The 14,420-nt window shown below is 32.6% G+C and overlaps 1 protein-coding gene across 1 annotated transcript; it reads right to left on the bottom strand.

The window, feature by feature from the left end:
- Positions 1-3,150: 3,150 nt before the first annotated feature.
- LOC107642683 (CBL-interacting serine/threonine-protein kinase 11) lies at positions 3,151-6,479 on the bottom strand. The gene is made up of 2 exons (XM_016346154.3): positions 5,752-6,479; positions 3,151-4,876 (listed from the first exon to the last, which is right to left on the bottom strand). Exons 1-2 carry the CDS (start codon positions 6,262-6,264, stop codon positions 4,028-4,030), a joined length of 1,362 nt encoding a protein of 453 aa, XP_016201640.1. The 5' UTR covers positions 6,265-6,479; the 3' UTR covers positions 3,151-4,027.
- Positions 6,480-14,420: the final 7,941 nt, after the last annotated feature.

The following is a 14,420-nucleotide window of genomic DNA, read 5'->3' as shown; positions in this document are numbered from 1 at the left end:
AATAAATTAATCATAATGCCTAAAAAAAATTAAAGAAGTTGATAGCCTTAAATTTTACATTATTAACTATTTTAGTGAAGTTAATTATGTAAGTATTTTTTTTATTTTTTTAAATATAAATATAATAATAATAATATTTGTGAGTTAATATTATTTATAGTAAATAAAAGATAATATTAACATTATTTAGATCGTTGTTAGTTTTACATGCATATATATGTTTATAACAGTAACATAGCTAGTTTACGCTAATAATTCTTAATAAGGGATAAGTATTGTTTTGGTCTCTAACGTTGAGAGTCAGAATTGAACCCGTCTCCAATGTAATTTTTGACTTAAAATCATCTTTAACGTTTTTTTCTTATTAAAATCGTCCTTTTAATTTTTTCTGGACAAAAATACCCTCTCCTACCATCAGCACCTTTATTTCTACCACCACCAGCACCATTACTTCCACCACTGAGAAAAACAACATCAATGAAATCAACACAAATTCAACAAATCAAGGAATAAAAAATTTAACAAATTCAACAAACAAATCAACACACAACAACAATAAAATCAGAAAACAACAAATCAAAATTCACAGAAGCAGAAGCAGAGTAAAATAAAAGCAAGAAAGCAACAAGCAACAAGCAGAAAGCAAAATATATAGAGTTACTTCAACATTGATAAAATCAGAAATAAAAGCAAGAAGCAACAATTCATTCATTGTATTTTCATCCATTGCACAAGTAGAAGCAGAAGCAGAGTAGAATAATCATTAATGGCGTCAGCCAGATGAGAATTGTGCTACCAGTCTACCACCGATTGAGTAAATTCAGGAGCAAAATTATCACATTTGAAAAAAAAAAATTTAACCATTAAAATTTAACAAGCAGAAACAGAAAATACAATTTCATTTTCATTCAACAAATGCTCCTTGATTTTATTTTTGATTAAAAGCAAGAAAGCAGAAACAGAAGCAGAATCAAAAATCGGGAAGCAAGAAGCAAGAAGTAGAAGCAGCAGACGCAAAAACAAGAAGCAGAAGTAAGAAAGCAAGAAGCAGAAGCAAGAAGCAAAATCAGGAAAGCAAGAAAGTAGAAGCAAGCTGCAGAACCAAAAAACAAGAAGCTGAAGGAGAAATGGGAAGGTGCAGTGGCGAGGGGGTGAGGTGCAGATGAAGCGGCGAGGCGGCGAGGTGCGGCGGCGAGGTCAGCGGCGACAGTGGCTCGCGTCTCCTCTCTCCCTCGTGATTCCCAACAGCGACGGCCACGACGATGGCGATGGCGGCTCCAAGTTTCGCTGCCGCCGTCCCCCTCCCCCTGCCCCTCCCCCGCACCCCCACCCCGCGTCCTTTCCCTTTCCTTCCCCCCCCCCCAAACACGCGTTCTTTTGTTTTTTTTTTTTAATTTTATAATTTTTTTATTAAAATAGGAGTAGTTTAGGAATAAAATTAAAAATTTTATTAAAAAAGACGATTTTAATAGGAAAAAAAAATATTAAGAATGATTTTAAGTCAAAAATTATGTTGGGGACGGATTCGATTCCAACCCTCAACGTTAGGGACCAAAACAATACTTATCCCTAATAATAATATGCATATATATGTCTATAACAGTAGCTAGTTTACGGTGTTGTTATTATTAATAATAATAATAATATGGTTGAGAATAATAATTAGTATTATATTTGTTATGCCATAATTATAATTATTTTATAAATTTATTAATTGTATTTGTTAGTAGAATGTGTAATTAAAATTTAGTTTGTTGGTTGAAAGATTTTATATCACCTGATATTGAGGTTGTTGGTAGTATCTATTTAATGTTAGTGTCATCATGAATTAATTAAAGAATGTTAACAAATAAATTAATAGAGCTTAGTTTGTCGATAATTTGAGTCTTTTAAATTATATGCAAATATGAATTAGAATTTTTGGTTTAATGTATAAACTATACTTGTAGTAGAATAGATAAGAATTAGAACTAATTATTGCAAAAAATAATTAAGCTATTAAAGATAATAATTAATTAGGTTATGTGTTAAACCATAATTAGTTATGGCCTTCTTGTTTACGGTTCCGTGTAGGGTATTGAATATGTTCATCTAGATGTTTTTTATAAGGTACTTAGTGATAAGGTATTTAGTTATATGCGGGCCTATTCTTTTACAAATAACACTTTTTAGTTTTTCAAATGATAATATAAAAGGAACAACAAGTTCATATAAATTTTCACATACAAATTTTACACTCTCAAGTGTTTGTAACAAAATTTGACCATGATAATATAATTCTAAGATAACTCTATTTTTCATTTTGTTTAAAAACTATGCTTCACTGATAGTTCATATGGACAAAAGTAAAAAAAAAAAAAAAAAGAAACTCAAAACGGTAAAAAACCAGAAAGAAGATGAGTGGAAGAAGATGAAGTTTCTGCAAGTGGACCGTTGGTATGTATATATATGTATACAAATCTGAGTCTCAAATTTCAATTTTTCTCTAATTAATTTTTTTATTTGTAAAACTGACCTACCAATTTGAATTTTTAATTTTTATATTTTTTAACCATTAAAAACTTGTTAGAAGTAAAAAAAAAATTGTTTACACACAATTCGAAAACTCCAAGTTATGAACTACCAAATTTCAATTTTCAGCAAACTAAATTCGGAACCTCAGATTTCTTCTCCCCCTAAATCGGTGCATCCGATTTGTTCTTCTGAATTTAAAAAAATAATCACCTCCATATATTTTATAAACACACCTGTTCTTCAGATTCAGGATCAACATGATAATTGATTCCATATCAAAAAATTGAGCCTCTGAACCTGTTTGAGAAATAATAAATTAAAAAAATGAATAAGTCGTTTTTTAAAATAAAATAAAAATGGACAAAAAAGAGTCTTTGGTATTTGAGAAATTGGCTTGTTTGCATTTTTACTAATTGTCTAATTTATAATCATCTATGCCAGGGCATTGTATCACCACTATCCATTAAGCAATGAAAGAAAAAAACTAGCTCTACCAAGAATTATTAGTAATATAAAAAGGTCTCCATATTAAATGCACATAATAAATCAAAATTTGGAAAGAAAAAAAAGTATTAAATCACCTAATAAAAAATAAAAAGTAAAAAAAATAAAAAACAAAAAGAAAGAAAGAATCCCCTTCCGTATAAAAAAAATGGCGAATGCATTCTTAATTTCTTTTGGATTCTATCCTCCATTATTTGTAGCTTGTATGTTAACTTACTTATTTACATATTCTGATGGTAACCTCAATGCAAAAACATGCCTAACACGTGCATGATTTTTCCATTTTTGTTACATCATTTTTTCTTACAAAGCTAGAAAATTGAGTCCTTAGCATATGTTAAAAACTATAGTTCCTACGTCAAAAGAATCCACTTGTCTATCATTTTTTCTTACATACTCCCTCCCTTATCTATTATTTTTCTTATATAAATAAATAAATCCAATCATATATAATCATTGTTGAGAGGTCATTACCATCCAAAAATTTCCAAATCTAACCCACCATCTTCATTTTCAAGTCCCAAACCGATGCATGTGCTACGGTAATCAAACATTCTGCCCCACCACCAACCTTCGTTGTTTTAAGAAGCTTCAATTCAGTTTCAAACATCATCCCAAATTCTCAATTCATCTCCCATCATCCATTAGATGGAGTCTCGTTGACCCCACTCCATCTATTATTGGATGTATGAACCCTTTTGTGAAATCAGTAGATCACACTTCTTTTTTTTTTTTTTGTTGCCCACGGTATCCCCAACCCGACAGGCGAAAGACTAATCCGTCGCAGATCGGAGCTCCATTTAAAGGTCTGCCACTAGCCAATAAACTGCTGCATGCACAAGGCGGGATTCGAACGATCACACTTCATTTAACAATAATGTTTGATAGGGATGTTTGTGGTTCGAATTGGATTAAATTAAAGACAAATTAAAATCGAACCAATTAAATTGCCATCGAACTGGTTTGGATCGGGTAAGAATTTTTTGACCCAATTCTTTCAGGATTTGTCTCAACATTGATCATAAATCACTTCTGGTTTATTGTTTCTGCTTTGTTCGTTTAGAACCGGAGACTCTGGTTCCTCGTTATGTTGCGACGAGGTGGTCGCAACATCGGAACCACATTTTAACAAGAGAAACCTAGGCTTGAGTTTATTCTCCCAAAGTTCCCTAAAAGCCACGTCATCCCCAAACTTCTTTCTAACCTCAACCAAAACCATCTCGGCCGGTAGCCGGTAAGCTTCCACCCCAATCTCCAATTCCCCTTTCATCCTTCCCAAGTCAACCCCACCCTCCTTCTTCCACCTCACCGCCATCCCTTGCGCCACCCCAACCTCCTCCGCCACCTCCACCACCTCCTCCGGTAACCCCCTAACCACCAACCACTCTCCCTTCCCACTACCAATATCACCAAACAGCCCTGACAAATCCAAACCGGAAGAAAAAGTTACTATATCAAACGCATTCAAGACCTTATTGGGCCCAACCCCAAGCCCAAGCCCATAATCATCCTCATAAGGCTTAATCTCTTTGTAGCCCTTTCTAAACCACGGATCCTTTTTCATTTCTTCGACAGTTATTCTTGTCTCTGGGTTAACATCTAGAAGCTTCCGGAGGAATCTTTTGAGATCCGGTGACATCCAACGTGGACACCGAAACTCTCCTTTGTAGATCTTTCTATACATAACCATTAAGTTCGGGTCATTAAACGGCAAGTACCCTGCCGTTAGAACGAACAAAACGACGCCGCATGACCATACGTCAACTTTGGCACCGTCGTAGCCGCGTTTCGATAGAATCTCAGGTGCCACGTAGGCAGGGGTCCCACACAGCGTGTGTAATAGTCCATCAGGGTGTATCTGGAAAAAAAAAAGTGTCAAAAATGTTGGGAAAGATGCCAGTGTTCATTAGAAGCATAAACGTAAAAACTTTTCTTAAAAAATAAGATTCAACTTTGTCTAGATTAGTTTGTACGCTTTAAAAAGGTACAGAATCTAATTATTATATTTGGTAAAACATAATAATTATAAATAAAAATTTAATTCTGATAAAATAATCATGTAAAAGATTAAACATCGTTTAATCACATTTTTTTTCATAACCATTTATACGTAATTGAATGGATTGAGTTAGCCAACGAGCTATGCATAGTCTCTCCTTCTCACTAAAAGATCTCAAATTCGAGTTCCACTCTTAATTTAAAAAAAAAAATGGAATGAATTGAGTTAATATTCCTGAAATTATACTAGTGTTTTATTCAATAATATTTATGGCTCACATTGGTTCTAACTTTACTTCCGTCAGTAAACCAATTTTTAAAATTTTAAAATATTTTTAGAGAACAAATTGAAGTATAAAGATAAAAAACGTAAGTCACAAATATTAAATTAAAAAATCAAATGAAGTAAATTAAAATTTTGAGGATCACTATCTATTCATAAACCAATCTGATTATTAACTCAAAATTGTTTTATAGTACAATATATCAAAAGCAAATTCTATAAACAAATAGAAAATGGTTTAGAAAAGCACTTCTTAGAAATGTTTTTAACGTAAAAAATCCAAACGTAATAAGTAATAAGTTATTTGTTGAATTTCTTCAATCTCTTTCTAAAATATAATGTTAGGACTAAAGAATACTTTGCAAATTCGAACCCTAAATTGAATAATAATTAGAATATGAAAGATGAAATTAACCCGAAATTATGCTGTTAATTGAAGCCAAAGCCCTGACCTGATCCCTAACTGCACTCAATCCAAAATCCGAAACCTTCAAATTGCCATGTTCATCAAGCAAGAGATTCTCCGGTTTAAGATCCCTATGAAACACCCCACGCGAGTGGCAATATCCAACGGCCGAGATCAGCTGATGAAAATACTGACGGCTCAGATCTTCCGAGAATCTCCCCTTAGAAACCCTCGCAAACAATTCACCACCTTTAATAAACTCCATTACGAAGAAGATCTTCGTCTTCGTCGCAAGAACCTCGCGGAGCTTCACGATGTGAGGGTGGTGCAACCTACTCATTATGTTTATCTCTCGCTTCACGTTACCGGCTAAACCGGTTCCCTGTAACTTCTTCTTGTTTATGATCTTCACCGCCACGCTTTCTCCAGTCTCAAGGTTCCGCGCGTGGTAAACCTTCGCGAACGCGCCGCATCCTAAGAGCCTTCCAAGGTCGTATTTCCCGAATAGAGCCCTTTGCTCCGTCGGAGACGGTGGCGAGTGGTCTTCAATTTCCGGCATTGGGACTACCGGAAAATGAAGATTTGCCGTTGATGGTGAAGATTGAAAATTGGGATATGGGTTTTGTTATCGGGGGTGGGAATTGAAATGGGTTGGTCGCAAAATCTGTTATTTGTTGGGTTTTGAATAGTGACTGAGAGGATTTGGTTTTGATTATGCATGTTTCTGGTTTTATTGGCCTAGTTTTGCTGCTTTTTCCGTTTAAGAGAACCGGGATAAGAGTATTTTAATTTTGTTTTATTATTTTTGTTATTTTTTGGCTTACGAAAGTTCGGGGGGAAAACGTGAAGGTTTTGTTTGTGTCCACACACGTGTAGTGTTGCGGTTGTTGAAATCTTGCAATTGGATCTTGGCACGTGTTTTTTTGGGGGTAATTTTGGAAAAATGGATATTCGTTTTGTTAGAATAATGTGGCATATTAGTATGAATTTGTGATACAAGTGTTTGGTCAAAATAACATTGTTCATTTAATTCAATGCAAAATGACAAATCAAAATCATAACAGTTTTAATTTGATTGGATCCAATTTTAAATAAATCGCTAGAGTTGGATTAGATTTTATGTAATTAATATTAAAAAATAACAATATCACTCATATTTTTAATAATATTACTCCATATATGATTTTTTTTTTTTTTTTTTACGATATGTTTACTATGAATTTGTAAAAAAATACTGATATTATTAAAGATTTCCTGATAGAAATATTTTATTTTCAAAATATTATTATTGTATTATCAAACATAAATTTTATTAATAATACATTTAATGAAAATGGCTAACATACACAAGCTCCTACAAATTTTGATTTTGACAACAAATTTATTCATTTTTTATGTTAGCTTTATAATTAAGAATGAATATGTATATTATCATCATTATTCATATTAATTATAGTTTAACTTTTTCTCTTTCTGATAAAATTCTCTTCTTTTATTTGTGAAAAATACCAGGCGTTTGAACCAAGTTTTTAATTAAATTCTTGCACGCTCTTTTATTTATAAGAAATATTATACAAAAATTTGTATATTGTATCCATAAAATATGTATATTACATAAACTTTGATTTATAATACATAAATTTTTTGAGAATTATATACTCCAAATATTGACTTATTCAATTAATAAAATATATTTATAATAAAAAATTGTGTTTTATATACAAAAATTTGTATATTGTATACAAATATTTATATACTATACCAATGAAATATGCACAACATATAATTTAATGTACAATATAAAAATTTTGGTGCATAATATAAAAATTTTGATGTACAGTATAAAAATTTTTAAAAGACTACATATCTATAATATTGACTCACCCAACTAACAAAATATATTTGTAGAAAAGATTATGTGCTATGTATAAAGATTTATGTGTTATATCGATAAATTTGTGTTATATACAAAATTCTTTTTGCTAATTTTAAAAATTTATATACTATATCAATAAATTTTTGTGCTCTCCAATAAAAATTTATGTGACGTAAAAAACACAAAAAAAAATAGTGATATAATAATGTACATATTTTTTTTAGTTAAATTTTGTACCAACTTAATTGAACTTTATTTCAAAAACACTTATACATATATAGCTTGACTCTTTATTTATATCCTTCTTCAATTTACATTAATTACTTTAGCATTTTCTCTCTCCTTATTAACCTTTCTTTTTTTTTTTTCTCTTTTTTATCTTTTTCAAATAATTTTTTTTTAAATAAATATATTCAATAAAAATTTAAGATAATTACGTTAAAAAAATAGAATTTAAAATTATACAGATATTCTAAAATAGAATTAGTTACACATCCTATCTTAAATATATCTATATAAATCAAATCAAATTGATTCAATTTACAAATCAAATGAATTTGATTTATGCAATTTACATGTAAATCGAATTAACTTGATTCGATTTATTATTTGTCGGTATCAATTGTGCCGCAGAAGATGACAGCAGTAAAAAAGAGACAGAAAAAGTTGAGACTGACGTGGCAGCAGACATGATGGATCTGACGGAAAAATCTATTTGTCTTTTTATTTTTTGCCAACCCTATGCATCATCACCATCATCACCATAACGGACACAGCATTATCTGTTATAGTTTTTAACCCCAATTTTACATAAGAGTATAATTATCTATTAAAAGTGAGGGATTTAAATATATTTTTCAATTTTGATAAACCAAAAGGTCCACGATTTAAAAGGTCGGTGATCTATTTATCTTTTGAATATATTCTTAATATGGTCAATTTTTTAAATAAAATTTTATTAATTAATTTGAATAAAAAGATAACATAATTTTTTAATATAGGTATAAAAATAAGATGGGTCTTCCAAATTCAACTAAAATAACTAAGTACAGCAAACAATACTAGAAACAGTAAAAAAAATAACCAATAAAAATATGATCAATTTAGTTCTAAAATTTAAAATAAAATAAGTATATTTATTGAATTATTTTTTAGTACGGAGTATGTACTAATTGAATTAAAGGAATTATAATAAATAATAGATTAATTAATAGTCTTTTTTAGTCTTATATTTTTTAATGATAGATCTATATGAACACAATTAATTATTTTAAGATAGTAATTTATTTAATATTTGATATTGTATAAAAATAAATTATTAATTTAATAAAAAATTAAATAACTAAATCGTACATTTAATAAAAATATTATTTTATATTTTATAACATTGAAAAGTACATTTTAAAAATATGCCAATTAAATATAATTTTATTATTTTCGACGTTTAAAAATGAATCATCTTTTTACAAACCAATCACGTTTTTTTATATGTGAAAAAGTTGGAAATGAAAATTATTTTAAAAAAAATTAAAAACAAAAATAGAAAATATTTTTGCAAACTAATCAGTCCTTAAATTTTAATTCCTATGCCACCTTAGATGACTATACTTTATAATAACTTTTTTAACATCAAAAGTTTTAGTAATAATTTTTTAGATGCTAATGAGTCAATGGATAATTTTTTAATGAATTTTTAGAAATAGTTTTTATTCCATTTTAAATTCATAAGTTTATAAAAATGTAGATTTTTTAGAATTTAAATTAAAACATAAATATTAAATTTCTATTCTTACTCTTTTTTGTTAATATTTTATTTGAATCCAAACAGATATTTTGTTATTGGCATTTATGTTTTAAAGTTAATGTCAATAATTTGTACACGCATCAAATCAAATTAACTTGATTCGAGTTAGTACTTGTATAGCATATATATAGTAAATGGAATCAAGTTAATTTGATTTACATGTAAATAGCATGATTTGATTTATATGTTTTTTTTTTTTTTGTGACTTAAATAAACTAAACAAAGAAAAAGAATAAGAAAAACAAAGAAACTGCTTAAATAGAAAGACAGCCCCGTTCAAGACTACTCTTAAACTCCTTTTAAGGAGAACGAAGCTCCACACGATGAAGTTGTAACCTCATCACCATATTTGCCATGTTGTTTGCCACCGTGTTTGCATCTCTCATAATCAAACAAAAGTCAACACGACAATTCCAATGCATGATATCTCTTATTTTGAGCACCAACGAATCAATAAACCCAAAACCATCTTGGTGATTAGTAACAAGTTTAAACGCTTCCACACAATCCGTCTCACAAATAACATCTCGTTGACCCATATCCCAAGCTAAGAGATATCTTCTCCAAATAGCAACAATTCCCTTGAAGAATACTATTACTCTCAATTATTCCTAAACATCTCATTTGTCAACTCCCATTACAATCTCTAATAACGCAAACAAAACCAACACTATCACCTGAACCAGGATAACTAGCATCACAATTAATCTTGAAAGTACCAATGGATGGGGGATTCCAAAAACCATTTAAAATAGAGGGAAGGGACGTACGTTGTAATTCATAAGTATTCCTAAGCTCTGTTTCTGAAGCTAATGCCAGACAAATCACTTTTTTTTGGAGGCCAACTCTCACGAGGATTAAAGATGTCATTATTCCTTACTCGTCATATCCACCAAAGTCCCGAAAAGAACCCGAATGGATGCTCTCTGATATGATACAAGAACCAGTTCTTCAAATCCAAAGGATGACAAGAAATATCCAACCTATGCCATATAAGCTGAACTTTTGGACAATCTCGAATATAGTGTAAAATTGATTCCTGGCTAGAAAGACATCTTGGGCACCTATCCGATGATGACATGCCTCTTCTGAAGCAAAAACTTGTAGTAGGAAGAGCCTCCTCAAGACACAGCCAAGCTAAAAACTTGTGCTTTTTCGGAACAAGTTGACGCCAAAGCCAAAGCCAATTCTCCTGCTCCTCCCAACCAAATAGTTGCTTACACAATCACAAGTAACCATTGCATGAATCATAGACTTTGACAGCAAATCCAGACTAATACCAACTCGCTTTCGGGTCTGCTTGCACATCTGGATTGTAAGAAAGAATATTACCTTTCAGATTTTAAGATAAAGGAGAATAAAGAGTATCCAAATACCACCTACCAACCGTCCAAATATCCTGTATCCGGAGGTTCAAATCAGAAATGTGAACATAATCAATCTCATTAGAAAACTGTCCTTCTCTCCTCCAGCTAGAAAACCAAAAATTCTGGTTCAAATTCTCAATACACTAAGCAAACTCATCCTTCAACACTTCCCAAGCCTTGCAAAGACTCTTTCAAATGGGAGAGCCCTTGTTCTTAGGACAACTAAAACAGTCATATAGAGATGATCGGTATTTGGCATCCAATAATTAGACCCATAACTTGTCTGGCTGCTAGAAAAAAGTCCAAACTAGCTTCCCAAAAAGAGCAATATTCACACAATAAGAATTTCTAATTCCCAAACCTCCATATTTTTTTGGAGTAACCAGTACCTTCCAACTAACAAGATACAATCCTCTTCCATCAACTTGTCCTTTCCAAAGAAAATTATTCATCATAGACTCCAATTTACTAATGATTCCGTTGGAAAAAATAGATACCTGCATTTGGTACGTGGGAATAGTGGCTGCAACAGAATTAACCAAGCAGAGTCTACAAGTCCGATTGAGTAAACTCCCTTTCTAACTTGCTAGTCTACCTCGAATCTTATCTAGGATACCATTGAAAGCTGAATGGGTCACCCTAGAATAGCTAAGTGTAATCCCAAGATACTTGCCTAAGTCTTGGACAAATCTGATAGAGAAAACCCCAATGAAAACTTCTTTCCTTATTGCAGAGAAATTCTTGGAGCAAAGTGCTTTAGACTTCTCGACATTAATCTTCATCCCAGATATTTTGAAAAAAGTTTCTAAAACCAACATCACATTTTGCACTTGTCTCTTTGTAGCTTTTCAGAATAAAAGCAAGTCATCCGCAAACATTAAGTGAGATATTCTTGGTCCCCCTCTAAAAATAGCAACCGGCTCCTACAAGCCCAAATCAACCTGATGACTAATAAAGTATGCCAATCTCTCCATACACAACACAAAAAGATTGGGTGATATTGGGTCTCCTTGTCTAGAAGTAAAGCCATTCAGACGATTCCCATTCCAAAGAATAGATAAGGAAGAAGCAGTGACACAATTCATAATCAAATTAATTGTAGGAATGGGAAAACCAAAGCTCTTAAAGGTATGGACTAAAAACCTCAAGTCAACTCTGTCATAAGCTTTTTCCAGATCAATCTTAAAGGTCAGTGTGCCTTTCTTTGATTTAGTCTTCTTCATAAAGTAGATGACCTCTTAAGCAATAATGATGTTGTTAGGAGTTCTTCGTCCCGGAATAAATCCTCCTTGAAGCAGGCCAACAATCTCTGCAAGATGAGGACGGACCCTATTAATAAGGACCTTCGTGATAATTTTGTAAATTACATTGCAGAGACTAATCGGCCTGAAATCTTTCATAGATACCAGCGATTCAACCTTTAGAATAAGAACCAGTAAAGTCTCCACCATTCTCGGATCAAGAGCAACATCGGAGAATGCCTGCTTAACCATCTTCCAAACATCAAGACTAATGATCTTCCAATATTCCTTGAAAAAGAAAGCTTGAAACCCATCAGGATCCGGAGCTTTAAAAGAGTTCATGTGAAAAACAACTGTTCTGACTTCCTCCATAGTAATTGGTGACGTAAGATCATTGCAAGCTTCCTCTTTCAGAGAAGGAAGAGGCATATCACAAAGGCAACCCAAATCAACATTATCCAAACGACAGAATAAACTTTTGTAGAAAGACTCTGCTTCTCGACTGAGAACCCCCGGATCAGTTTTTTATACTCCATCCTTGAGAAAAAGGCCATGAATCTTATTATGCTTCCTTCGCACAAGAGTTTGAATATGAAAGAATCTTATATTCCTATCTTCGAACCTTACCCACTGCTCTCTAGACTTTTGGAACCATATGAGCTCTTCTTGCACTAGTGTATTATTATAATCATTAAGCAACTGTTGCTCTTTCTGACGCAAATGAATGATATCCACCACTTCCAAATGCTTCTGTAAATAATTAATCTGTTGCTCTAATTCACATTTCTTAACAAAAATATTACAAAACACCTTCGAGTTAAACTCTAATGAATTCTTTTGCACTTTCGAAAGTTTGCCATGAATTCCTCTATTACTAGACTACCATGACTGATTCACAATATTCTTATACCCGGGATGAGTAGTCCAAGCAGCAACAAATTGAAAAGGTCGATTCCCTTTAGGTTGAGGACGACCTTTACAACGCACCAGAATAGGGCAGTGATCAGACTGAATCCTATTTAAAACTTCTGCATAAGCCTCTAGAAAGATAGATAACCAACCACTATTTATACAGACTCGGTCAAGCTTTTTTGCCACGTCAACATAATTTTTTATCCTCTTGTACCAAGAAAATCATTTCGCAATAATCTTCAGATCAATAAACCACTATCCCCTAATGAAGTAGCAAACATGTTTGCTCTTTGATGAGAAAATTGATAGCCCTTATATTCATGGAAAAATATGACTTCATTAAAATCACCAAGAATAATCCAAGATCCTTGAAAAATCATAGATTGTGCAACAAGATAATCTCAAAGGAGGATCCTTTTATTAAATTGAGAGCTATCATAAATACCACTATACCTCCAAATTAAATTATCAGATTGAACCTCAACAGTAACACCTTGATCAAAAGCATCAATGACCTTACAATAAATACCCTGCATAGAGGATAGAAACCAAATACCTCCCTTATGCCCCTTTGCTTCCACTATACCAACAAAGTGATAGCCCAACTTTTTCCAGAGCTTTTACATGCTGAAAAGGGGAGTGGGTTTCAACCACAATAAAGAAAACAGGTCTAAATTTTTTAACAAGTTCCTTACAATACACCTGGGCTAACTTATTAGAAGCACCCCTAATATTCCAAACAATCATATTTAAACTATCCATAAATAATAGAGACAGAATAAATAAGAACATAATACTCTAATTAGAATCACCAACCTCAATAGGTGGTTTGTCCTGCGGTACTGGCACACTCTGATCCTCAATAATTGCCACTCTCGGATCCCCAAATGCTACACCCGCCATGCTTCCATCTACTAAGGTTCCCTCCGTTGCGCCGCTATTTTTATCAACTGGCGAGTTCTGCAGGGAGGAAGGTCACGGACGCTTCTGGAGAGAAATTCCACGATGTACAGGAATTTTGTGCGATGGAGATGGCACAATTTCATGCTTTCCTCGCTGCCCCATCCTAATGCCAATCGATTTGCCTCTATCACCATGCAAATTGGGCCTTGGGACCCTTCTTGAACCATACATGTGCTGCTTTCCGTCTTGGTCCTTCAAACCTGATGGATGATCCATTGTGAATTTTTCCTCAGCACTTGTTGCCAGCCCTCTCCATCATCCATGCATGCCTCCTTAACATGACCATCAGCCATGTGAGGGGTCAATGATTCCGTAACCGCATCATTCCCTTTAACAACTCCTAATTTCTCGTCCAAATTACGAGAATCCTCACCCAAATCGTGAGCTTCCGATTCAACCTCTTTTTGAATTTCATGATTGTTGTGTGGCACTAATGTCGGGGCTTCATGATTCTTTCCATCACCAAAAGAATCACCCTTCCCTTCCGATGACTCCTTCTCCATGCACAACGATTTATCATGCCCATACTGTGCACAAGTAGAAAAATCAACT

The sequence above is a fragment of the Arachis ipaensis genome, chromosome B1 (assembly GCF_059453495.1).
Source record: "Arachis ipaensis isolate K30076 ecotype BB chromosome B1, ASM5945349v1, whole genome shotgun sequence".
NCBI lineage: Eukaryota > Viridiplantae > Streptophyta > Magnoliopsida > Fabales > Fabaceae > Arachis > Arachis ipaensis.
This window is presented reverse-complemented; position numbering and strand designations above follow the sequence as displayed.